Source organism: Thalassophryne amazonica, chromosome 10 (assembly GCF_902500255.1).
Source record: "Thalassophryne amazonica chromosome 10, fThaAma1.1, whole genome shotgun sequence".
Classification (NCBI taxonomy): Eukaryota; Metazoa; Chordata; class Actinopteri; order Batrachoidiformes; family Batrachoididae; genus Thalassophryne; species Thalassophryne amazonica.
The window spans coordinates 37,219,797-37,246,303 of record NC_047112.1 but is presented as its reverse complement, the minus strand read 5'-3'; the positions used below and the strand labels follow the sequence as shown (position 1 = coordinate 37,246,303).

Genomic DNA, 26,507 nt, shown 5'->3' with positions numbered 1-26,507 from the left:
CTGTGCATTCAAAATGCCATCAATAAAATGCACCTGTGTTCGTCATCCATAACAGACGCCTGCCCATACCATAACCCCACCGCCACCATGGGCCACTCGATCCACAACATTGACATCAGAAAACCGCTCACCCACACGACGCCACACAAGAAAAAGAGAGACTGGTCAGAGGTGTGATCTCAGAAGTTTGATTATCTCAGTATGAAGGTTACCTGGAGTTTAAACATTCAATACACACAATACGGGCATTTGTGATGAAACCCCCCCCCACAACCTAAATGCATGAATTACGACACAAGCTTTTGACACTGGGCTCAATCAGTTGTGCAGCTGTATCAGACTTAAGCTGCACAACAAATCATCTGGTCCTGGATGTTCTTCTTGCAGTATTTTCCAAAGCACTAGTCAGGTTTCTTTGGCAAAGTGAGAGTAACTCATAGACATGGGTGAGGGTGGTGCACTTTAAAAAATGAAAACGCACAAACTGAGTCACCAGTCAAGTCAAGCCATACACTGTAACATGAGTCTTTCTTCAAGGGTGCAGTGTTGATGGGCTTTAATTCTACAGAGGAAATAAAATTATGCACGCCTCTGTTTCCTGTAAGAAGGCTTAACAGTGATTGACAGCTCCGTCCTGGTTGCCACATCAGTCAGATGTGTCGTGGGATTGTAGGTGGCTTGAGCGGGAGGTTAACCCTCGGGTGTTGAGGACAGCTGTGGAATCATTGGCCTGCCTGGTGGCTGCACACTATAAATTTTCTCTAAAGAGTGATTACTTTTTATTTTAATGGGGGTAGTAAATTTACAGCACTCTGGCCCTGGTGAAAGCGTGAAAGCTGAGCTATTTCTAAAGGGTCTCCTCTCTCGTCTGTTCCCCTGTTTTTCTCCTCTTCTCCTTCTGCAGATGAACATCTTGCCATGTCTTGTTTCTGCTGTTTTTTTTTCCTGTAGTACGAAAATATTCTGATTGACGTGAAGATGATGCAAAAACTTTTATTTCACCCAATGTTCAGCAAATGTAATTCATATTATAGATATTTTAAAGAAGATTGTTACACATTTCTGTCACCCCAAATGTACCCCATTTAAACACAGAGTAAAGAATCCTGCACAAACTCTATTTGTAAAGTTTCTGTGTAGGCTCTCAGTTGTCCAGGTGGTTTCCATAGTAGAGAAGCTTGAATCTTCGATTGGACTGGGTTGCTTGACGCGAGGACGTTTCGCTTCAAATCGTAGAAGCTTCCTCAGCTAAAATTCTTGCTCTGATAGTCTGACCTCTGTCTTGATTCTTGTAGAGAAAAATAAACAGAAGCCACAAAAGCTGGCATTTTAAACCTAACCAGACCCCTCCTACCGAGAGGCAGACTGCTATAGGCTAGTGACTAAACAATAGCTCTAATTAGCACCTATTGTGCTCTAGTTAGCACCTTCCTAATGATAGGGCAGCTGTCCCTCCTAATGATGGGACTGACACCTCTCCTGCCTTAAGGGAGCAGGCAGGAGAGGCGTCAGTCCCATCGTTTATTAATTTGAGAGCATGTTTTATTAATTCGTGGGCTCAATTAAAGGAAAACGTGCACACAAATTATCATTGCCGGAAAAAAATATCACTTTAAGTGACCTTTCCCGGGTTCTGTACTCCCATCGAGAGTTTTTGTAAATTAAGTTTGGAAAAAAAGCTTCTGTTTACGTTTTGCTTCTGGAAGTCCGATGAGTGGTTTTTGAATGTACAATGTGTGTGAGAACATAAATCGTGTGCTCTGGACTTTTACACTGTGCGGTTCTGTCGTACAGTTTGAGCTGTCGCCCAGTACAGTGATTGAAAATATATCAGCCCAGCTTCAGAGCCAATACTGCCATGAACACTACTGGCCAGTAGATGGCAGTAGAGACCTTGAAAACTTGCCAAAACAAAATTCCAGATAATCAGTGTCTGCCACATTTAAGATGCGTGGAATTTAATAAACGCAGACACAATAACAACGTCTATAAACGCAGAAAATATATTCAGGAGCGTTTTAGGCACTAGAGTTTAATGCTGTTGTCTGTAGAGTCTGATCAGAGTGTTTCAAATGCATTTCTCATGTCGTGAACGTACTGAGATTACCCTATCCTACCCATAATGCACTGCTGGGCACAGTGTATATCCACACTAAAACCTTAAAAATTAGCGCATTACTTTAAAACTAAAACATATATATGATATTTTCACTTTACAAAACTTCAGACATGACATTAATTTAAATAACTTATCCAAAATTAGTTTGGTTAAAAGTTGAACCATAAGTCAAAAATGTATGCCTCTGGATGACGTGGATGATATTGCCATCGTATCAGTATGGGGTTAAAAGAAATGAGTTTTTTTTTTTTTTGGTACTAGTTCTCCTTTGCCTGCAGAGGATAGGGCAGTTTCTTTTTGAAGCAGCTGTTCTCTGTTTTGCAGAGGGTAGAACTACACATCAGCTACAAAACATTTAACAGGTAGGTGCTCGACTGATTTTAAATTTTATAAATGTTTGTAGCTGTTCAGTTTTATTTACCACGTTATCGGTCTAAAAATTATCGGACAAAAATTTAGTGCAAGATAATTAGTCCGATAATGGTTTTTAAAGTTATCTATAAAGATAATCCAATAATGAAAACATTATCTTCGACAATTATCGGTTATCAGATTATCGGAACTGTGCCCACCACTGCCTAATTACATCACCTGTGTTATTTAAGCCCTTCACTTTCTCCACTCTCTTCCAGTTCATTGTGATCTTTGTATCCTCGTTCCAGCTTTTAGTCATTGTCCTGTTTGATCCACATTGTTTTCCGACCTTGCTCTGTTTTTCAGCCCTTGTTTTTGCCTCAGCCCATGTTACCATTTCTCTCCATGTCTTTGAACCCAGCCTGCCTTTTGACCATGTTTTTGCCTTGCACTTACCTGTACCTCTGCTTCGCTGTCTGCCTTCTTGTGTATCATACCTGAGCCAGTCCTAACGATAAAGATTATTATTTTTTTTACCTTTAGCACATTGTCTACGAGTCTGCATTTTGTGCCGTCCCACTATCTGACCCATGCATCCTCGATCCGTGTCAGTAATTAGTCATATCAAGTCAGTCTTGGAAGTGCTCTTTGATTGTGCTACAACTATCAAACTTGTGTTCTTTCCTAATACTGTTAAAATACTTTTATACATTTTATTTTATTGTTTCATATTCCTGTATTTTATTCACTTAGAATAACTAATGCCATAATTCCATGTAGTCCAATACAGTAGGTGGCGGTATGTACCTCTGAAGGAAAAGTAAGGAAAGTATTCACAGTGCTTCACTTTTTCCACATTTTGTGATGTTACAACCTTATTCCAAAATGGATTTAATTCAGTTTTCCCCTCAAAAGTCTACACACAATACCCCATAATGACAATGTGAAAAAAAAATTATTTTTTAGATTTTTGAAGATTTATTAAAACATTTTTAAAAATCTCCCAGTGACCATTGTGATTTTGCATGCCATTTTGGACACTTTGCTTGTTCTTGCTTCTTGTGTTTTTGAACATTTTGCTGCATCTCTGATTGCTCTTTTGCTAGTCCCCTCACGGACAGTGTTGCCAGTTTTGGACTGCTCTCCAATGTACTGACCTTTGACCTCTCTCTCAGTGGGAGTCATTAAATACTGTATTTTTGCATTACTTTGTGTTCATCTCTGCATTGGGGTCTCAACCATCCAGCACTACTAGACCCTGCAGAGTCATCCTGAGCCATGGACAAAGATTTTTCTTATTTATTTCAAGTTGAGGGCAAGCAGTTCAAGCAGTGGCAGGTGGCAGAGAACTTATGCCAGCTGCATGCATTTGAGTAGCAAAGATCCAGTTTGACTCAGTTTCTCCTCCCAGCTGTCATAACTGCCAAAGCCTGCCCAGTGTCAGCTGTTGGTAAAGTGCATGATCTGGCATCTCCATTTTATGGGACATGGTTGTCGAGCTGCTCATCAGTCCCATCATATACCACCACTCCATTGGTGCAGCCCTTACACACCTTAAACTGTACCCATTAGGTGCTGGCCTCGACTTTCCCTGCATCAGAAGGATATTCAGCAAACTGAAGTCCTTCCATACTTGCTATCACACATGTACCTCCAATCTTGTGATACATGCTTGATTCTTGGATGACACATGGTCATTTTGACAACAGTCAACAGTTATCAGTTTCTTTCCCTGGGTTTGATGACATGGACTACATATTTAGCTGGTGCACCCTTCCTGTTTGGACCCATGAGCCCGAGTTTATGTTTAGCACCCCCTCAGTCTATATCCAAATTTATTTAGTACAGGCACTGCTCCATGTTCATGCCCTGGTTGTAGAGCTTTTGTTTTATGGTAGTTTAAATGCATTGGACACTATCACTAACTTCCTCAAACACCTGTGGAAACATATTCCTGGACTATCAAAATAAGGATACTCAACCCACAGGGAGGATCCCCTGCACTGTTTGAAGACCCACACAATGTCTTCGCACCTTATTTTTCAGACTTTCCTGAGTTCTCCATTTCTCCAGTGACAACTGCTTGTCAATCTCCAGCGTCATCTTCACTTCAGTCTGCAGCATAATCTTCATGTCAGTCTCTAGTGGCATCTTCATGTCAGGCTCCAGAGCTGACGCCTAGTCAGCCTCCAGCGGTGCCCACACCTTCAGAACCTACATCTCCAACGTCTCCAGCGGCACCCACACTTTTCAGATTCTTCACTGGTGCCTTCAGTGGCACCCACACCTCCAGAGTCTTCACTAGCACCCATGCATCCAGAGTCTTCAGTGCCAGCCACTCCTCCAGAGACTTCAGTGGCACCCACGCCTCCAGAGTCTTCAGCATCATCCACGCCTCCAAAGTCTTCAGTGGCACCCACATATCCAGAGTCTTCAGCGCCGTCCACGCCTCCAGAGCCTTCAGTGGCACCCACGTATCCAGAGTCTTCAGCGCCGTCCACGCCTCCGGAGTCTTCAATGGCACCCACATATCCAGCATCTTCGGTGCCATCTAAGTCTTCAGAGTCTTCAGCGGCGCCCACATCTCCAGTGCCTCCTCCTTCAGAGCCTCCAGCGCCTCTTTCTCCTCCAAAGTCTACAACACCTCTGCCTCTTCCAGAGCCTCTGAAGAGTACCTCATGTGTCACTGCATTTTGGACAATCATTTTATCTGTGTTAGATCTCATGCTTATGTTGCTTTGTTGTTTTCCACATGTTTTGTGTCTTTCTGTCAATTGGTATTGTTCCTCGTGTCATTGTCCTTGTCCTCCTCATGATCCTTTTGTTGGTATATGTTCCTTGTTGCCCCCACAGTCATTGTTTTTTTATTGCCCCATGTATTTTGTTTCCCCAATCTCCTTTCTCTTGTGCTTCTGTCTGTCTACGGCACCCAGTTCTGCTGTCTTTCTGGTCCTCTCTGGTTCCTCTCCTATTTATTGTGTGGTTTCATGGTTGTTTTCTCCACTGTCAGTGTTTGTCCATTGGCTTCCCCACAGTCAGTCCTATGTTTTGTCTGTCCTGTGTTGCCCTCGCTATTGCCCCTCTGACCTCCCATCTCCACTGTTGGCCTCATTGCTGTCTGCCTGTTGTTCACCCTGTCTTCTGTTGTCTCTGTTGTAGGGCCACTGTTTGTTTGTCTGTCCCCCGTTGCCCTCATGGATATCCTCCTGAGGGTCTGGTTGCCCCCTGTTGGCCACATAGTCACCCCCAAATGTTTTCTGTTTGTCCCACCCCCTTCCCACCCCGCTTGTTTTAGTGTGCGTTGGTGATCCTTTAGTTTTCCTGTGTGCCTGCCCAGCTTCCAACTCACTCCACCCTCTCTGCTTGTGCTCTGGTGTTTGTACTCACCCTCTGGCCCCCTCTGCCCGCCCGTTTCCTATGTCTTCCCTCCGTTTTGTTTTTGGGTGCCTGGTGCTGCCCTTGGGGGAGGGGTACTGTCTGTCCTTGTCTTCTGGCTCTCTTTTGTGACTGTTATGAGTGTTATTTGGAGTTTCCTATGGGTTTTCATGTCAGTGTGTATTTAAATAATCTACAGCTTAGTTCTTGAGTTATTGTAACCTGGTTTTATTCTGTGTTTCATAGTATTTATTCTAGTTAGTTGTTGCTGTTTTATTTTAGTGGGCTTGGTTTCCTTGTGTGTTTTGTTCGTTTTTCCCTGTGTCGCTCCCCAACTGTTGTCAATTAGTGTTTACCTTCACCTGTGCCTCATTTGTCTGATTATCCTCAGTGTGTATTTATACTCCTGTGTTCCTCCCGTGCATGGCTTGAATGTTTGTACTTTGTTGCTTTCTTCTTGCCAAAATTTCTAGTGTTTCCTCGCGTCTGACATCTTGATACCACAACAGTTTTTCCCAGTGACCATTTAGATTTTGCCTGCCATTTGGACACTTTGTTTTTTATTATGCTTGTTATTGCTTCTTGTGTTTTCGGACCTTTTGACGCCTCTCTGAATGTTCTCTTGCCAATCCCCTCACAGACACTGTTGCAAGTTTTCGACTGCTCCCCTGTGTATTGAACTTTGACCTTTCTCTCAATGTGAGTTAATAAAGACTGTACTTTTGCATTACTTTCCGTTCATCTCTGCATTAGGGTCTCAACCATCCTCCCACTTGTGAAAGCAGCCTTCTTTCCCTTGAAAACAAAGCATACAACATGTGGATCCTTCATGGCCAAAAATAATTCCATTAGTCATTTTGCATTTTTTGCCCCAAGGCAAATATTTGGTAAATAAAAAAAGACAAAAGGCTCCGTATGAGCAATAGTAAATAATATTTATAAGAAAACTATAAATAAGTATTGAAACATGATTACTAAAGTATTTCACTTGGCTACAAGAAAGTTATCATCTCCCAAGTTATCGTCTCCCTCCTCCACTGACGGCGGAGGAGGGAGACGATATCAAGAAGTCCCTGGACTTTTTGTCTGAGGAAATCTCTGTTGTTAAAATGCAGCAGAAATCCATTATGGAGCTGGTGGAAGATGTGAAGGCTCTCCGGATCCAGAATGCCGAGAAAGACCGGCGTCTGGTACAAGGGCGTAGGTTTGGTCTCAGCTTTGGTAGGGACAATACCACACCCCCCCCCGCTCACCACCATCACCCCCTAACCCACTCATACCATTAGACGCACAAGTACAGCATAATACATAACATATGACGACATAATGCTGAATAATTTAACACTTTATTTACAATATCAAGTGTGTAGGCAAACAAACAAATAGCTTAAATAACAAAATTGCACCCAAAATCACGAATCTATTCTATAGGCCTACACCTGAGAGAACAAGACAACAAAAAAAAAAATACTTGTGGAGCTAACAAAAAAAAAAAAAGTTTTTGCAAACAAGATGTATAATCTATTCTCTTCATCAATAATGCAGTTGTAGGTATCTGGCAACCTAATTTGCCAAAAAAAAAAAAAAAAAGGGATTTCCAATGATATATATGGTGTATTACGGTAAACGTAAGCCTGTGATGTCATAACGCAGAGGAAAAACACGGAAATTTCACACTAGTGCGCCGCTGATTCTCATTACCGTAAGTTCTCATGTAAGCCCTCACTCTGAAAAATTTCAACACTGACAGCAAGCCAAGAACCCGTGCTTTCCAACAGTGTGCTATATGTTGCATATATTATAGTAAAGTGCGTTCGGTGACTTTTGAAACGAGGGAAAAGTATGAAAAAGAGCGCAAAAGTGAGAGAAAAGTACATAGACAGACAGCAAACATAAATGTAGTATTTATAAGGAAAAGGCAGGGTATTAGTGTCATTTGTGAAGGTGTGTGCAGTTTATTGTAAGTGTGGCGCACAGCATTGTTCGCAACCCCTCCCCCCCGCCCTTCTTGTTTTTCTGCACCGGAGCAATGTTGCAAGATATGAAATATGAAACTATCGTACCAAAACCTCAAAATTATCGTATTTTGAGAGAAATTATCGTACACAAACAAAACGCATACAACGTAGCTATTTTAGCGTTTTTTTTAATTTACAAAGAATTTTATGTCACATTTTTAAACAGTAATTATAGTAATGGGGAAACTATGGCACAAAAAGAACGCAAATGCACAAGCAAATGCACTACCAGACTGTGAAGTAACACAAACATGTGTTAATTACCAGACTAGAAAGAGTCGAATTCAACCTCGAGGTCGCTGTCGTCATCCGATGCCATGGCCACTTGTGCAGATTTTGTTGAACACAGAAAAAATGTTGACACCTCCATAAGGAACTTGAACTTTTTTTTATTTTTCTTGTATATCTCTTTGCTCTTGTGTTTTGTTCGTTTGTTATTGCATTTGTTGAAATACAGTTTCGAAAAAAAAAAGATGTTGGTTGGGGAATCTTCCTGTCCTGTCCTGCAGAGATTGGATGGGAACTCATTACTTTGTATGGGGAGGAGGCGGGCTTTCAAATGACTGTCCCGGCAGCCCAAAGCCAGCAGCAGCCCTGTGTGTGGTGTGTCTTTGATGCCGCCTGAGTGCAACGCCTGCAAAATGATTCTTGGGTGTCAGAGAGAGATGCGTGTTTGGGCAACCAACTGAAATTATCGTACATATTGGGTTTTTTCACATTATAGATCGTACATCGTACAGATGGCAAAACTATCGTACAAATACGATAATTATCGTACATCTGGCAACACTGCACCGGAGCCACCCATCCTCTCTGCTCCGGGACCTCCCACTTTACAAATGAAGCACTGCCTGCCACGAGATGCGCTTTGTTTACGTCCATGTGAGAAGAACGTGAGCCAATGAAATTGCAACATGGGTAACCCTGTCATTCTGGCACGTCGAAAACACAAAACATGACAACTAAAATTATAGTATCGAGTTCGCAAAAAAATAGTGAATGATTTTGTTATATAAACAAAAATGCTAAATACTGGTAGGGACTATTTTGCCATCCCAAAATATTGGTTGTGACTTGTCCCTATGGTCCATATGCAAACCTACGCCCCTGGTCTGGTGCACCTGGAGAACCGTGTTGCGGAGTTGGAACAGTACACAAGGATGAACAACGTTATTATTACAGGAATTCATATTAAACCTCGATCCTACGCACGGGCGGTGTCAGAAGACAGTGGAGGGGAGGCCAACGAGCAGGAGGCCAGCTCAGTGGAACAACAGGTGGCTGACTTCCTGCAATCTAAAGGTATTCAAATGGACTGTAATAACATTGAAGCGTGCCACCCCCTGCCCAGGAGAGAGGATGGAGACAAGCGAGCAGTTATAATGAGGTTTGTCAACAGAAAACATAAAATGGCATTGTTAAAACAGGGACGGAAACTCAAAGGAACAAATGTATTCATCAATGAACATCTGACCAAAAGAAACGCAGACATCGCCAGGAAAGCTCGTTTCTTAAAAAAGCAGGGAAAAATTAAACAGACATGGACATCCAACTGCAAAACATTTATCAAATTGAATGGAACACCAGAACAAGCGAAGGTTATGGTAATCAGGAACATCGAGGATCTGGACAAATACGACCAATAAGGTATGAGGACACAAACACATCACAACACCATGACACAGACCAGAGGAACCTATTCATCTACTACATCATCTACATCTGGAGACAAGAAGGATATAACTCACAGGATTGCTGATCATGGAAAAGTAGAACTGAGAACATTTAAATACACAGACCACAATGTACTGGACTTGGAGCACGATATAGACCCGGACAATAATTTTTTCTCAAATATCAATGACAGTTGTTGCTATTATACAGATGAACAGTTTAATCAGATCATTAAAACGGATAACAAATTATCAATAATCCATTTCAACAGCAGAAGTCTGTATGCAAACTTTAACAACATTAAAGAATATTTAAGTCAATTTAAAATATTTAACATAATTGCTATATCAGAAACATGGATCAATGAAGATAAAGGAATGGATTTTGAACTGGATGGATATGAATTTAACTGTGTAAACAGAAAGATAAGAGTGGAGGAGGAGTGGCTGTGTATGTGGATAAGAACATGGATTATAAAATAGTAGACAATATGACAACTGTGATTGATAACTTATTAGAATGTATAACTATTGAAATATGTGAAGAAAAAAGCAAAAATGTATTAGTCAGCTGTATATATAGAGCACCAGGATCTAGTATTGAAACATTCACTGACTGTATGGAAAAAACGTTCTCAAAAACTAATCAAAAAACTGTGTTCATTTGTGGTGACTTAAATATTGATCTGCTCAATCCAAATAAGCATAAAATAACAGATGAATTTATCAGTATAATGTACAGTATGAGTTTATATCCAAAAATCACCAGGCCAAGCAGAATTACATCCCATAGTGCCACCTTAATTGATAATATATTCAGCAATGATATTGAGAATAACACTGTGAGTGGATTATTAATCAATGACATTAGTGATCATCTACCAGTTTTCATCGTTTATAATAGAAACCATCAGCGGAATCAGCCAGAGGAGAAAATAAAATACAGGCGAGTGCGGACAGAGGAAAACATGAACACACTAAAGAAGGATTTACAGGAGCAAAACTGGGAAAAGGTATACAGTGAAAGTGATGTTGATAGTGCATATGAAACTTTTTTACAAATATTTACATCATTATATGATAAAAACTGTCCAATTAAACAAGACTACAGAAACAAAAAATCCAAGCTCGACCATGGATGACGAAAGGGTTACGAAATGCATGTAATAAGAAAAATACACTGTATAGAGAATTCATAAAACAAAAGACTAAAGAGGCAGAAAATAGATATAAGAAATACAAAAATAGAATAACTAATATTATACGGGTATGTAGGAAGGAATATTATAGTAACATATTATATAATAACAAAAACAATATTAAAGGAATATGGGATATATTAAATAGCATTATCAAAAATGGTAATAAAAACAGAGTTACCCTCAGTATTTCATTGATAATAATGTTAAGAAGGAAAATAAGGATGAGTTAGTCAACGGTTTTAATAATTTTTTTGTAAATATTGGACCAAGCTTGGCAGAAAAAATTCCCGATTCCCAACCTGAGGATTGGGATAATAATCTCATAGAAAGAAATCCCTGTTCAATGTTCCTCACAGCAGTGGATGGAAACGAAATTATAGACATTGTGAATAATTGTAAATATAAACATCTACCGATTTAAATGAAATTGATATGGTGGTGGTAAAACAGGTCATTGAATGGATTGTAGAACCATTAACATACATCTGTAACTTATCATTTCAAACCGGTAAATTTCCCAATCAAATGAAAATAGCTAAGGTTGTGCCGCTGTATAAGACTGGGGATAGACACCACTTCACAAATTATAGACCTGTTTCTTTGCTTCCACAATTTTCCAAATTATTACAAAAGTTATTCAATAATAGATTAGACAAATTCATAAATAAACATAAATTACTTACTGATAGTCAATATGGATTCAGAGCACATAGTTCAACATCACTTGCATTAATAGAATCAGTTGAGGAGATTACAAACGCCATAGACCACAAATTGCATTCAGTTGGAATATTTATAGACCTTAAAAAGGCTTTTGATATAATCAATCATGACATATTAATCAATAAACTTGAACAGTATGGGATTAGGGGGGTGGTGTTGCACTGGGTGAGAAGCTACTTAAGTAACAGAAAACAGTTTGTGAAGTTGGGGGAATATACATCATCATGCTTGGACAATGCTTGTGGCGTCCCACAGGGGTCAGTATTGGGTCCAAAACTGTTTCTAATTTATATAAATGATATTGTCAATGTTTCCAAAATATTAAAATTAGTATTATTTGCAGATGACACAAGCATTTTTTGTTCAGGGGGGGATTTGCAGGAGTTACTGAGGAGGATCAGTATAGAAATGGGAAAATTGAAAATATGGTTTGACAGAAACAAATTATCATTAAACTTAAGTAAAACAAAATACATGTTATTTGGCTATTGTAATACAGACATACAGGTTCAGTTACAAGTCAAGGGGGTAGATATTGAAAGGGTACATGAAAATAAGTTTCTGGGGGTGATAATAGATGATAAGATAAACTGGAAGACTCATATAAAACATATACAAAGTAAACTGTCAAGAAGCATTTCAGTTCTAAACAAAGCGAAACATATTCTGGACCACAACTCACTCCGCATTCTTTACTGCTCACTGGTTTTACCATATTTACAGTACTGTGCAGAGGTATGGGGTAATACTTATAAAGGTACAACACAATCACTATCAGTAACTTGGTTACAGCAGGATGAATATGTTAGTTTAAATGAGTCAACACCCCCGAGTCACACTAACTGTCAGAATGCTCGTAGCACGGGCCGGGGCGGAGGATTAGCAGCAATCTTCCATTCCAGCTTATTAATTAATCAAAAACCTAGACAGAGCTTTAATTCATTTGAAAGCTTGTCTCTTAGTCTTGTCCATCCAAATTGGAAGTCCCAAAAACCAGTTTTATTTGTTATTATCTATCGTCCACCTGGTCGTTACTGTGAGTTTCTCTGTGAATTTTCAGACCTTTTGTCTGACTTAGTGCTTAGCTCAGATAAGATAATTATAGTGGGCGATTTTAACATCCACACAGATGCTGAGAATGACAGCCTCAACACTGCATTTAATCTATTATTAGACTCTATCGGCTTTGCTCAAAAAGTAAATGAGTCCACCCACCACTTTAATCATATTTTAGATCTTGTTCTGACTTATGGTATGGAAATAGAAGACTTAACAGTAGTCCCTGAAAACTCCCTTTTGTCTGATCATTTTTTAATAACATTTACATTTACCCTGATGGACTACCCTGCAGTGGGGAATAAGTTTCATTACACTAGAAGTCTTTCAGAAAGCGCTGTAACTAGGTTTAAGGATATGATTCCTTCTTTATGTTCTCTAATGTCATATACCAACACAGAGCAGAGTAGCTACCTAAACTCTGTAAGGGAGTTAGAGTATCTTGTCAATAGTTTTACATCCTCATTGAAGACAACTTTGGATGCTGTAGCTCCTCTGAAAAAGAGAGCTTTAAATCAGAAGTGTCTGACTCCGTGGTATAACTCACAAACTCGTAGCTTAAAGCTGATAACCCGTAAGTTGGAGAGGAAATGGCGTCTCACTAATTTAGAAGATCTTCACTTAGCCTGGAAAAAGAGTTTGTTGCTCTATAAGAAAGCCCTTCGTGAAGCTAGGACATCTTTCTACTCATCACTAATTGAAGAAAATAAGAACAACCCCAGGTTTCTTTTCAGCACTGTAGCCAGGCTGACAAAGAGTCAGAGCTCTATTGAGCTGAGTATTCCATTAACTTTAACTAGTAATGACTTCATGACTTTCTTTGCTAACAAAATTTTGACTATTAGAGAAAAAATTACTCATAACCATCCCAAAGATGTATCGTTATCTTTGGCTGCTTTCAGTGATGCCGGTATTTGGTTAGACTCTTTCTCTCCGATTGTTCTGTCTGAGTTATTTTCATTAGTTACTTCATCCAAACCATCAACATGCTTATTAGACCCCATTCCTGCCAGGCTGCTCAAGGAAGTCCTACCATTATTTAATGCTTCAATCTTAAATATGATCAATCTATCTTTGTTAGTTGGTTATGTACCACAGGCCTTTAAGGTGGCAGTAATTAAACCATTACTTAAAAAGCCATCACTTGACCCAGCTATCTTAGCTAATTATAGGCCAATCTCCAACCTTCCTTTTCTCTCAAAGATTCTTGAGAGGGTAGTTGTAAAACAGCTAACTGATCACCTGCAGAGGAATGGTCTATTTGAAGAGTTTCAGTCAGGTTTTAGAATTCATCATAGTACAGAAACAGCATTAGTGAAGGTTACAAATGATCTTCTTATGGCTTCGGACAGTGGACTTATCTCTGTGCTTGTTCTGTTGGACCTCAGTGCTGCTTTTGATACTGTTGACCTTAAAATTTTATTACAGAGATTAGAGCATGTCATAGGTGTTAAAGGCATTGCGCTGCGGTGGTTTGAATCATATTTGTCTAATAGATTACAGTTTGTTCATGTAAATGGGGAATCTTCTTCACAGACTAAAGTTAATTATGGAGTTCCACAAGGTTCTGTGCTAGGACCAATTTTATTCACTTTATACATGCTTCCCTTGGGCAGTATTATTAGACGGTATTGCTTAAATTTTCATTGTTACGCAGATGATACCCAGCTTTATCTATCCATGAAGCCAGAGGATACGCACCAATTAGCTAAACTGCAGGATTGTCTTACAGACATAAAGACATGGATGACCTCTAATTTCCTGCTTTTAAACTCAGATAAAACTGAAGTTATTGTACTTGGCCCCACAAATCTTAGAAGCATGGTGTCTAACCAGATCGTTACTCTGGATGGCATTTCCCTGATCTCTAGTAATACTGTGAGAAATCTTGGAGTTATTTTTGATCAGGATATGTCATTCAAAGCGCATATTAAACAAATATGTAGGACTGCCTTTTTGCATTTACGCAATATCTCTAAAATCAGAAAGGTCTTGTCTCAGAGTGATGCTGAAAAACTAATTCATGCATTTATTTCCTCTAGGCTGGACTATTGTAATTCATTATTATCAGGTTGTCCTAAAAGTTCCCTAAAAAGCCTTCAGTTGGTTCAGAATGCTGCAGCTAGAGTACTGACGGGGACTAGCAGGAGAGAGCATATCTCACCCGTGTTGGCCTCCCTTCATTGGCTTCCTGTTAATGCTAGAATAGAATTTAAAATTCTTCTTCTTACTTATAAGGTTTTGAATAATCAGGTCCCATCTTATCTTAGGGACCTCGTAGTACCATATTACCCCATTAGAGCGCTTCGCTCTCAGACTGTGGGCTTACTTGTAGTTCCTAGGGTTTGTAAGAGTAGAATGGGAGGCAGAGCCTTCAGCTTTCAGGCTCCTCTCCTGTGGAACCAGCTCCCAATTCAGATCAGGGAGACAGATACCCTCTCTACTTTTAAGATTAGGCTTAAAACTTTCCTTTTCGCTAAGGCTTATAGTTAGGGCTGGATCGGGTGACCCTGGACCATCCCTTGGTTATGTTGCTTTAGACATAGACTGTGTTTCATAATTATTGTATGGCCTTGCCTTGCAATGTGGAGCGCCTTGGGGCAACTGTTTGTTGTGATTTGGCGCTATACAAGAAAAAAGTTGATTGATTGATTGATTGAGTAATGCAGAAAAGAGCTATAAGAATTATTCATAATACTGGCTATAGAGATCAAACAAATCCACTATTTTTACAATCCAAAATCTTAAAATTCACAGACTTGGTTCATTTTCAAACAGTACAAATCGTGTATAAAGCAATAAACAATTTACTTCCAGCAAATATTAAAAATATGTTTTTTTAACAGATCAGGGGATTGCAATCTGAGGGGGAAATTTAATTTAAAGCATCAGTGGGCACGAACAACATTAAAAGGGTTCTGTATTTCTGTCTGCGGGGTGAGGATGTGGAACAGATTGGGAGTGGGGCTCAAGCAATGTCCAAGCATGAACCAGTTCAAACAGTGGTACAAAAATATGTTTTTTTCTAGGTATAGGGAGGAGGAAGGGTAATGAGGGTTAGGGTGTTTTTGTTTTTTGCTTCGGCTTGTAAATATATAGTATTTTGTATGTAAGTAGTTATGTGTAGGTGTATATTTATGTTTGTGTATATATATATATATATATATATATATATATATATATATATATATATATATATATATATACATATATATATATATATATATATACATATATATATATATATATATATATATATATATATATATATATATATATATATATATATATTGATATCGGTTTAGGTGTGTAGGAATCTATGTGTATATGTGGCAAAGGGTATTACTGGTTGTGGGGAAGAAGGGGTAGGGATAAATAAGCTGATGCTTCACCCTACCCCTTTTCGGACATGTTGGGTACACAGTAGGAACTTTTTTTTGTTGTTGTCTTCACTGATCTATCTTGTATTTGTTGTTGTATCAAATGTTCGAAATAAACAGTTTTCATTCATTCATCATGAGATGATTCGTACGATATTCAGCAGAAACTAACAGGACTCCCCCCCTTCACACAGGTAGTGTTTGCCTTGAACCAAACGTTGTTGCAACATGAAGGCGTTCGAGCAGGCAGTCTGCAAGGCTCCTACACCACCGAGGACCTCATCACGCACTACAACTGTGGTGACCTCAGCTCCATCATCTTCAACCATGACACATCACAGGTTTGTTACCTCAACTTAACCTTCATAAACAAACAATCTAGAATCTGTAGCACATGTTGACAGAGGAGAAGGACAGAGTAGTTGACAAAATGACTACATGTCCTTTCAAATTAGAGCACAGATTTGGACAAATATTTCAAAATGATACTCAGGTTGGGTTGGGTTTGGTCATGTGAACACAAAGACACTACACGTACAGAACCTTTGTGAAACTATGTCATAGTCCTGCCTCTGTAACCTCAGCCACTCATAATTAATGGCATGTTATTGTTGTTAGTGTAATTTAATATACTTTTTTGTCTTCATGGATCATTAATAGGATTTATTTTCATTGCGAGCAGAATGCTGAAGAGTGGTAGTTGGCATTATGTTTGCATTATGTGAAGCAGCACTCAAAGTAAATAAAAAGCCTTTTTCTAATCTGTTGCATCCTTTGAGAAGTATTCATCATCACATCCTGACAGAAATTGTTGACCACGTGAGAAGCCCGTGTTTTCGAAGACATCTGTAAATAATTTCAAGCCTTATCATGGAAATTGAATAAACAAAGAATCATGTGTTAAAAGCTTGAGAACAATTAATTGACATGTGCCTACATGTATTGACAGTGACGGACTTTGTACAGTGCATCCGGAAAGTATTTACAACGCTTTACTTTTTAACATTTTGTTATGTTGTTATTCCAAAATGGATGAAATTCATGTTTTTCCGCAATATTTTACACACAGTACCCCATAATGACAATGTGAAAAAGTTTGTTTTGTGATTTTTGCAAATTTATTAAAAATAAAAAAACTAAGAAATCACATGTACATAGGTATTCACACCCTTTGCTCAATACTTTGTTAATAAAGTTGCAAAAATTTATAAAAAGTTTTTTCATCTTGTCATTATGGGGTCTTGTGACTAGAATTTTAAAATGAATTTACTCAATTTGAATTTACTTGATTTTGGAATAAAGCTGTAGCATAAAATGTGGAAAATGTGAAGTGCTGTGAATACTTTCTGGATGCACCGTACAAGTAACATAATAAGCCCACATGCATGTGGGAGATTTTCTTCAATTTATAATTGCTTTCCGTTGCATTTGTCTGTTACAACAGAAACTGATTTGCAGCTCAGCATCTGAAGCATGTATTAGCAAAGGGCCACACTTATGAAGCATCACATCACTTCGCTTCGCTTACAGAATCAAGCCCATAATGCTATGGTCGAGCCATAGAAAAATAATTGTTGATGCTCACTATGCAGGAGAAAGATATACAAAGTTATCACAGTATTTCCATGTGACAAGAAATGAAGTGAAAAGTATCATCAAAAAATTCAAAGAGAGCTACACAGTATAGAAGAAGCCTAGCTGAGTGAGGAAGTGAACAAATTCAAAGACTCTGATAAGAAATGTAGTGGGAGATGTGTCTACAGCCCTAATAACAATTCAGTTAACTTATATAGTGCCAAATTCGAACTAAGTCATCCCACGATACTTCACATGGGTAGGCTTGAACCTTACCAAACCCCCTGAGAAACACATAGGTGACACTGGTAAGGAAAAATTCCCTGTGGTGTTTATTGAGGAAGAAACCTCAACTAGAACAGACTCAGTGGGGTATCCCACTGCTTAAGGCCAGGTCACATGGGACGCAGATATAGCTGAACGAAGGAAAAAAGTCACAAAATCACAAAATGTTGAGAAAAAGTGGACGAATGAGCCTACACTTCTCCCATCACCAAAAAGCCTGAGAGTCCAGAGCGCATAAAAGAACAAAATAAAACCGAAACTAACAAAAGAAAAACGAAGTGAACGGTGACCTTGATGCTTTAAACAAAATCAAAATGAAACATTCATGATGATGTGACTTGACAGTGGGTATCAGACCGAGTGCCAGCCTGTGATCATTTCTGCAGCCAGACTGTGGTGTCCATGGCACCTGCAGGTGCGAGATCTGGTTGTCTTGACAACAGGTTTGTCTTCACAATTTCATTTTCAATTTAATTTCATTTATGTAGCGCCAAATCACAACAGGGTTGCCTCAAGGCGCTTCACCACAACAACGTGTGTGCACATGCACATTCCAGCCAGAGACGGCTGCAACATGTGTAAATAGTTAAAGTAGTTGATCAATCGTTCTTGCCGCTATTGTTTCTGTATGAAAAAATTGCTTTCTGTCCAACACATGGTCACGTTCAGCTCTTCTGAGCTTTAGTTATTGATCCATTCAGATATTGTCAATGTTCACTCAAGACGTTGGATTTGGGAGGTTGGACGAAGTTGGACAACATTCAAACGGAATACTGACGGTACGGGATGATTTTTGATGTTACTTTATTTGATCTTCCTGTTTCTTCAGCTTTGTAAAAACTTTTTAAAAACCTTGTAACTGTGAGAATGGCCTAAGCAGTGGATCACCCCTCTGAGTCTGGTCTGCTTGAAGTTTCTTTATCAACATCATCTGGGGGAGTTTTTCGTTAGGGCCCCTTCACACATACGAATGTGGTCGAATTGCACATGAAGCAGGAATCGTATGCAATACTTGTAAAATCGTAGCTGCCTTCACTGTCTCATACACCTGTTGCTACAACTATTTGCACACACCAGCGGCTGAAAGACAGAGTGTGCCCTGTGAGAGCCCATGCGGTCCCTCTTGCGGCAGGTGTCGGCCAAATTCCAGGTGACACACACGAACAACAAACACCATTCACTTGGCACTTAGAAAATGTGTGGCTATTTGCGCTATTAGCGTGAAAACAGTCAGCAAACAATCACTCCACGACTGTGGAGTTGCCAAGTACGCATGTGGCGTGCCAGAGTGTTTCACGTGCTCCCTCTGCTCCCCCCCACCAACACATGGCATGCGTGTGGTCTGTGCACCCCTCCCCGCAGGTGAGGTGCCTCCCATCTGATCACAGAGTGACACCTTGGTCTGTGAGTTAAACGGATGGGGGCATGGATGGCTGCCAACAGCTGTTGAGACACCTCTGGTCTTGGATGTCACAGCTGCAGAACACATACCATTTTTTGGTGGACACGCATGTATGTGTGTGTGTGTGTGTGTGTGTGTGTGTGTGTGTGTGTTTGCTGTCCTCACGTGGAAATATATAAACACATATATCGCTTTTGCGACAGGCTGGAGAAATGGACCGTCAGTTCAGGTGGACATGCAGCAGGTGATCTGCATGTCACATCTGTCTGAGAGGACACGCGTGTCGGGCCAGACACGCACGCGGGCTTGGCCCAACACACGTGTGAGTGGTGCAGGACTATATGACAAACCAACAATTTGTCATATAGTCCTGAGCTATAGTCTTGTCATATAGTTCAGTCACTTAACAGCAGAAATACGCCGTAACAAACACTGTTTGGTCAGTTATGATGACGCTTTTTCTCTTTTAAAAAAAAAAAACATTTATCTGCTTGTTGATTTTAGCCATTTCACGCTCCTGTTACAAAACAGTGATTGCAGCGCAGTTGTAAAATTTCCATCTGGTAATCAGAACTTTTGTAAATTGCAGGTTCGAATCACGTGAGTGGCATTTATTTTTTAATTAACCAGGGTTATTTAACCACGGGGTTCTGTATTGCATCCCCTTTTATTTCTTATTTAAATCAATCCAGTGATATTCACTAATTATACATCTGGTTTTATTTTATTTTTATCCACATCAGCGGCGCGATGTGGTGCACCACGTCCCAGCTGCTCGCACTGTGTTCCTGCTTGCACAACTATGTTGCATGCATGAAACCGTTGCAGTGGGTTCGTTCACACCTGCCATTAGCTCGATGTTTTCGTGGTTCACATTGAGCTGTTCTGCTTTGAATTGTACTTATTCGTACTACATGTGAAGGGGCCCTTATCACTGTCACCTGTGTGCTTGTTCTAGGTGTTGGTAAGGTTAGACCTTACTCATGTGAAGCACCTTGTGGCAACTTTGTTGTGTTTTAGTGCTATACAAATTAAATAAATTGAAATTGGTGGTACCTCAGACAGAGAAAAGAATAGGAGATTCAGCTGACTGGAAACAAAAGCACCTAGGCATTAGTTAACAAACAATAAATCAACAGAGAAGCACAGATGCTACTAAAGTGGTCACCAGCAGCTACCCTATGCTTCATTAACAGACCCAGAATTTTGCTATAGAGACCTTTTCCATTGTTAATGACACAATTTATAAAGGAGAGGGAATATAATTCGATACTAGGCAGGTATGCCAACCATATGACAGGAAAAACATATGTGTCTTCAATCTAGACTTGAATGACTATTGACTGTTTTATCTCCACAGGCAGATTGTTCCACAGAACAGGCGCACAATAACAGAATGCTCTGTGGCCTGCTGACTTCTTTTCAAGCTAAGAGACACATAATCATCCTGCTAAAAGTCTCATTCTGACCTGTGGCATACTTTGAGATGGATTCAGTAAAATCACCAGTTTAAAACTAACACTGACAGTGTTAAATTAACACTTCCAGTGTACATATGGTCCCACTCTGGTCAGAGTGGGACCATATGTTCACTGTCAGTGTTAATTTAACACTGGTGATTTTGCTATGTGTGTCACAGGACCAAGGACCATCATCTCGGTCTTGTCTGAATTTAAAAGCCAGAAGTTGATAGACATCCAGCATTTCACTGAAGTCAGGCAATCCTCTAAGGTCTTAATGTGCATGACATTGCCTGCAGTAAATGGCATGTGCAACTGAGTGTCATCTGCATAGCAGTGAAAAGAAATTCCATAATGTCACGTTATCTGCCCGAGGGGAGCTATATAAAGATATATAAAGGCAGGGGGCCTAAAACGGACCCTTGTGGAACCCTGTATTTCATAGGAACAAAATTATAAGTGAGGTTATTGTACAGGACATACTGAAAGTAGGATGTCAACCGCACGAGGACATTACCAGAAATACCAAAGTTGTGTGTGTATATATATATATATATATATATATAACAGAAACAAAGACAGGATCAAAGACATAATCAAAGACATTAATAATTGATAAATATCTTGAAAATCCCCATCAGTAGGTTTCTTAAGAATTGGTTTAATCACTGCAGATTTAAAACATTTTGGAACAGAGTCTGAGACCAGCAACAGGTTAATAATTTCCAAGGTAGTAGACCAAAGTGTAGCCCACAGTAATGGAACACACACACACACACACACACAGTCAGATCTTGACACCAAACACCCAGGCAGACTGTTGGGAAAGTGTAGGTACACGGACCCACAACAGGGGGCGCAAATGAACGGACAATGGATGAGGTCAAATAACAACACTTTACTGTTGTGAATGGGCACAACAAATACAATCAGATTACAACAATAGACAAAAGCCAAATCACAAAAGGTGTCGTGTGGCTCGAAGATAGGAGACGTCTGTCCAAAGCAGAACCGGAACCACACGATTTCCTCCGCCACCAGACCCCGGGAATACTGGAGCCGCCAAGTCCCGAACTCCCAGGTGGCCACTGCCTTCGCGTGTCGGACCTGGTACTGCTGGCGAGGAACAAAAGAACAATTAAATGTGGGTGCGTCTGCACCCAGGAATCCGTACGGCAGGAAAACTACCTCCACCACTCGTTGGAAAAGGAGTCAGCTAAACAACTCACAAAAGTCACAAAAGATCACTGTTAACCAGTCGCCTCCTGGCGCCCGACCAGGCTTGTCCGGGTGGCGGCGGTAGAAATCGGCCAGAAGGGCCGGGTCCAGGATGAAGCTCCTTTTCACCCAGGAGCGTTCTTCGGGGCCGCACCCCTCCCAGTCCACCAAATACTGGAAGCCCCGGCCCATCCTACGGACATCCAAAAGCCGGCGTACAGTCCAAGCCGGCTCGCCATCGATGATCCGGGCAGGAGGCGGTGCCGGACCCGGAGTACAGAGGGGTGAGGTGTGATGTGTTTTTATTCGGGGCACATGAAACACAGGATGGATCCGCAGTGAGGCCGGAAGCTGAAGCCTCACCGCGGCTGGACTGATGACCTTAAGGATCTTAAATGGGCCGATGTAACGGTCCTGTAGCTTGGGGGAGTCCACCTTGAGGGGAATGTCCTTTGTGGATAACCACGCCTCCTGCCCTAGCCGATACGCAGGGGCCGGGGCCCGCCGACGGTCTGCATGGGCTTTTGCCCTCGTCCGGGCCTTTAGCAAAGCAGAACGGGCGGCACGCCACACCCGACGGCACTTCCGTAGGTGGGCCTGGACCGAGGGCACACCGACCTCTCCCTCAACCACCGGAAACAACGGGGGCTGATACCCCAGACATACCTCAAAAGGGGAGAGGCCGGTGGCTGAAGACACCTGGCTGTTATGAGCATACTCGATCCAGGCCAAATGGGTACTCCAGGCCGCCGGGTGCACGGCAGTCACGCAGCGCAAAGCCTGTTCCACCTCCTGGTTTACCCGTTCTGCTTGCCCATTGGTCTGAGGGTGGTACCCGGACGAGAGACTCACCGTGGCCCCCAGTTCCCGGCAGAAGCTCCTCCAGACTTCGGAGGAGAACTGGGGACCACGATCGGAGACGATGTCTGTTGGAATCCCATGCAGCCGGACGACGTGGTGGACCAGGAGGTCCGCTGTCTCCTCGGCTGTTGGGAGCTTCGGGAGGGCCACGAAGTGGGCCGCCTTGGAGAATCGGTCCACTATCGTGAGGATGGTGGTGTTACCCTGGGATGGCGGGAGGCCCGTGACAAAATCCAGGCTGATGTGGGACCAGGGGCGATGAGGCACAGGCAGCGGCTGGAGTAGTCCTGATGCCCTGCGATGGTCAGCCTTGCCCCTGGCGCAGGTGGTGCAGGCCTGGATATAATCCCAGACGTCGGCCTCTAGGGACGCCCACCAGAAGCGCTGCCGGACAACTGCCACGGTTCTTCGCACCCCTGGATGACAGGAGAGCTTGGAGCCGTGACAGAAGTCCAGGACTGCAGCCCTAGCTTCTGGTGGGACGTATAGTTTGTTCTTCGGCCCAGTTCCGGGGTCTGGGCTTCGTGCCAGGGCCTCCCGGACGGTTCTCTCTACGTCCCAGGTGAGGGTGGCCACGATAGTGGACTCCTTGGATGATGGGTTCCGGTGGATCCGACAACTCCGCTTTGACTTCATCTTCATGTACCCGGGACAAGGCATCCGATCTCTGGTTTTTGGTCCCGGGACGGTAGGTCATCCGGAAGTCAAAACGGCCGAAGAACAGTGACCAGCGGGCTTGCCTGGGATTCAGCCGCTTGGCGGTCCTGATATACTCCAGGTTCCGGTGGTCAGTGAAAACCGTGAATGGCACGGACGTTCCCTCCAACAGATGTCTCCACTCTTCAAGAGCCTCTTTCACCGCAAGGAGTTCTCGATTGCCGACGTCATAGTTCCATTCGGCCGGGGTCAACCTGCGGGAAAAATAGGCACACGGGTGAAGGACCTTATCGGTCTTCCCGCTCTGGGAAAGCACAGCTCCTATCCCTGAGTCCGAGGCGTCCACTTCAACCACTAACTGGCGACTAGGATCGGGCTGCACCAGAACGGGTGCAGACGAGAAGCGCCGTTTCAACTCCTTGAACGCGGCATCGCAACGATCCGACCAGGTGAAGGGGACTTTTGGTGAGGTCAGGGCTGTCAGGGGGCTAACTACCTGACTGTAGCCCTTAATGAACCTCCTGTAGAAATTTGCAAAGCCGAGGAACTGTTGCAGCTTCCTACGGCTAGTGGGTTGGGGCCAGTCTCTCACCGCTGCAACCTTGGCCGGATCAGGAGCGACGGAGTTGGGGGAGATGATAAACCCCAGGAAGGACAAAGATGTGCGGTGAAACTCACACTTCTCGCCCTTCACAAACAGCCGGTTCTCCAACAACCGCTGCAGGACCTGACGTACATGCCGGACATGAGTCTCAGGATCCGGAGAAAAGATGAGTATATCGTCTAGATATACGAAGACGAATCGGTGCAGGAAATCCCGCAAGACATCATTAACTAATGCTTGGAACGTCGCGGGGGCGTTTGTGAGGCCGAACGGCATGACCAGGTACTCAAAGTGACCTAATGGGGTGTTGAATGCCGTCTTCCATTCGTCTCCCTTCCGGATCCGAACCAGGTGATACGCATTTCTAAGATCCAGCTTAGTAAAGATTTTGGCTCCATGCAGGGGGGTGAACACAGAATCTAATAATGGCAACGGGTATCGGTTGCGAACCGTAATCTCATTCAGCCCCCTGTAATCAATACATGGACGAAGTCCGCCATCTTTCTTGCCCACAAAAAAGAAACCTGCCCCCATCGGGGAGGTGGAGTTCCGGATCAGCCCGGCAGCTAATGAGTCCCGGATGTAGGTCTCCATTGATTCGCGCTCAGGTCGTGAGAGGTTGTACAGCCTGCTGGATGGGAACTCAGCGCCTGGAACCAAATCAATGGTACAATCGTACGGACGGTGCGGGGGAAGGGTGAGTGCCAGATCCTTGCTGAAGACGTCAGCAAGATCGTGGTACTCAACCGGCACTGCCGTCAGATTGGGAGGGACTTTGACCTCCTCCTTAGCCTGGGAACCGGGAGGAACCGAGGATCCTAAACACACCCGATGGCAGGTTTCGCTCCACTGAACCACCACCCCAGACGGCCAATCGATCCGGGGATTGTGCTTTAACATCCATGGGATGCCCAAAATCACGCGGGAGGTAGAAGGAGTTACAAAAAACTCAATCTCCTCCCGGTGGTTTCCAGACACCACCAGAGTTACTGGTTGTGTCTTGTGTGTGAGTAAAGGGAGGAGGGTGCCATCTAGTGCCCGCACCTGCAATGGCGAAGGAAGCACCACCAGAGGGAGCCCTACCTCCCTTGCCCATCTGCTATCTAGCAGATTCCCTTCTGACCCCGTGTCCACCAGTGCTCGGGCTTGAAGGGTTAAATCCCCGCTCAGGATCGTGACTGAGAGTCGTGTGGCAATTTGTGTGTGTCTCACTTGAATGTCTTGACCCCCCCTTAGCCCAGTCTCTAAGGGCGAGTGTTGACGTCTTGGCCGTTTGGGGCAGTCTCTCTGTGTGTGCTCTGTTGAGCTGCAGAGAAAACACTCTCCACGGATCAGCCTCCCCATTTTGGCCCTGTGCGTTTCCCTAACAACGTCAACAGGGGGAGCTGTTGCCCCACAAAGCACTGCGGCTGTGGAGCGTGGGGAGGGCGGCCCCTTTTCGAACCCGGAAGGGAGAGGGGCGGCGCGTATCCGGTCACGTCCTTCGCCTCGCTCCCGACGGCGTTCCTCTAACCGATTGTCTAATCGTATAACGAGATCAATAAGCCCATCCAAATCCCGCGGTTCGTCCTTAGCCACCAGGTGTTCCTTCAGGACCAACAATAGTCCGTTTACGAAGGCGGCGTGGAGGGCGGTGCTATTCCAGCCGGACCTCGCAGCCGCGATGCGGAAGTCGACTGCATAAGCAGCTGTGCTCCGGCGCCCCTGTCTCATTGACAGCAGCACGGCTGAAGCGGTCTCTCCTCTATTTGGGTGATCGAACACTGTTCTGAACTCCCTCACAAACCCATCATATGTCAGAAGGAGCCGTGAATTTTGCTCCCAGAGCGCTGTAGCCCAAGCGCGTGCCTTGCCGCGAAGCAGATTAATCACATAAGCTATCTTACTAGCATCAGTCGCGTACATGACGGGACGTTGTGCGAAGACGAGCGAACACTGCATAAGAAAGTCCGCGCATGTCTCCACACAACCCCCGTACGGTTCTGGAGGGCTTATGTATGCTTCAGGGGAAGGTGGGAGGGGTCGTTGAACGACCTGTGGAACATCACTATTGCGCACAGGATCGACAGGAGGGAGAGCCGCAGCAGCGCCCTGAGGGCGCGCTTCCACCTGCGCGGCGAGAGCCTCCACCCTGCGGTTAAGGAGGACGTTCTGCTCGGTCATCAGATCCAGCTGAGCCGTAAAAGCGGTGAGGATTCGCTGCAACTCACCGAACATTCCTCCTGCAGACGCTTGTGCACCCTGCTCTTCCATTGGCCGTTCAACAGCCGGTCGACGCCCCTCGGGGTCCAAGACGTTGGCCGAGATATCCTGTTGGGAAAGTGTAGGTACACGGACCCACAACAGGGGGCGCAAATGAACGGACAATGGATGAGGTCAAATAACAACACTTTACTGTTGTGAATGGGCACAACAAATACAATCAGATTACAACAATAGACAAAAGCCAAATCACAAACGGTGTCGTGTGGGCAGGCTCGAAGATAGGAGACGTCTGTCCAAAGCAGAACCGGAACCACACGATTTCCTCCGCCACCAGACCCGG

The 26,507-nt window shown here is 42.9% G+C and overlaps 1 protein-coding gene and 1 long non-coding RNA gene across 4 annotated transcripts in view; both read left to right on the top strand.

The window, feature by feature from the left end:
- The window catches only part of trabd2b (TraB domain containing 2B), a 245,133-nt gene that overhangs the window by 137,257 nt on the left and 81,369 nt on the right, over positions 1-26,507 (top strand). For all 3 annotated transcript variants that reach the window (XM_034179803.1, XM_034179805.1, XM_034179804.1), the window contains exon 3: positions 16,095-16,241. In XM_034179803.1, coding sequence (XP_034035694.1) covers positions 16,095-16,241 — 147 coding nt within the window. The remainder of the gene's footprint in view (positions 1-16,094; positions 16,242-26,507) is intronic.
- LOC117518620 lies at positions 16,379-21,877 on the top strand. The gene is made up of 5 exons (XR_004563032.1): positions 16,379-16,517; positions 16,706-16,710; positions 18,462-18,466; positions 18,953-18,957; positions 21,866-21,877. It is a non-coding gene; the product is annotated as an uncharacterized LOC117518620 (long non-coding RNA).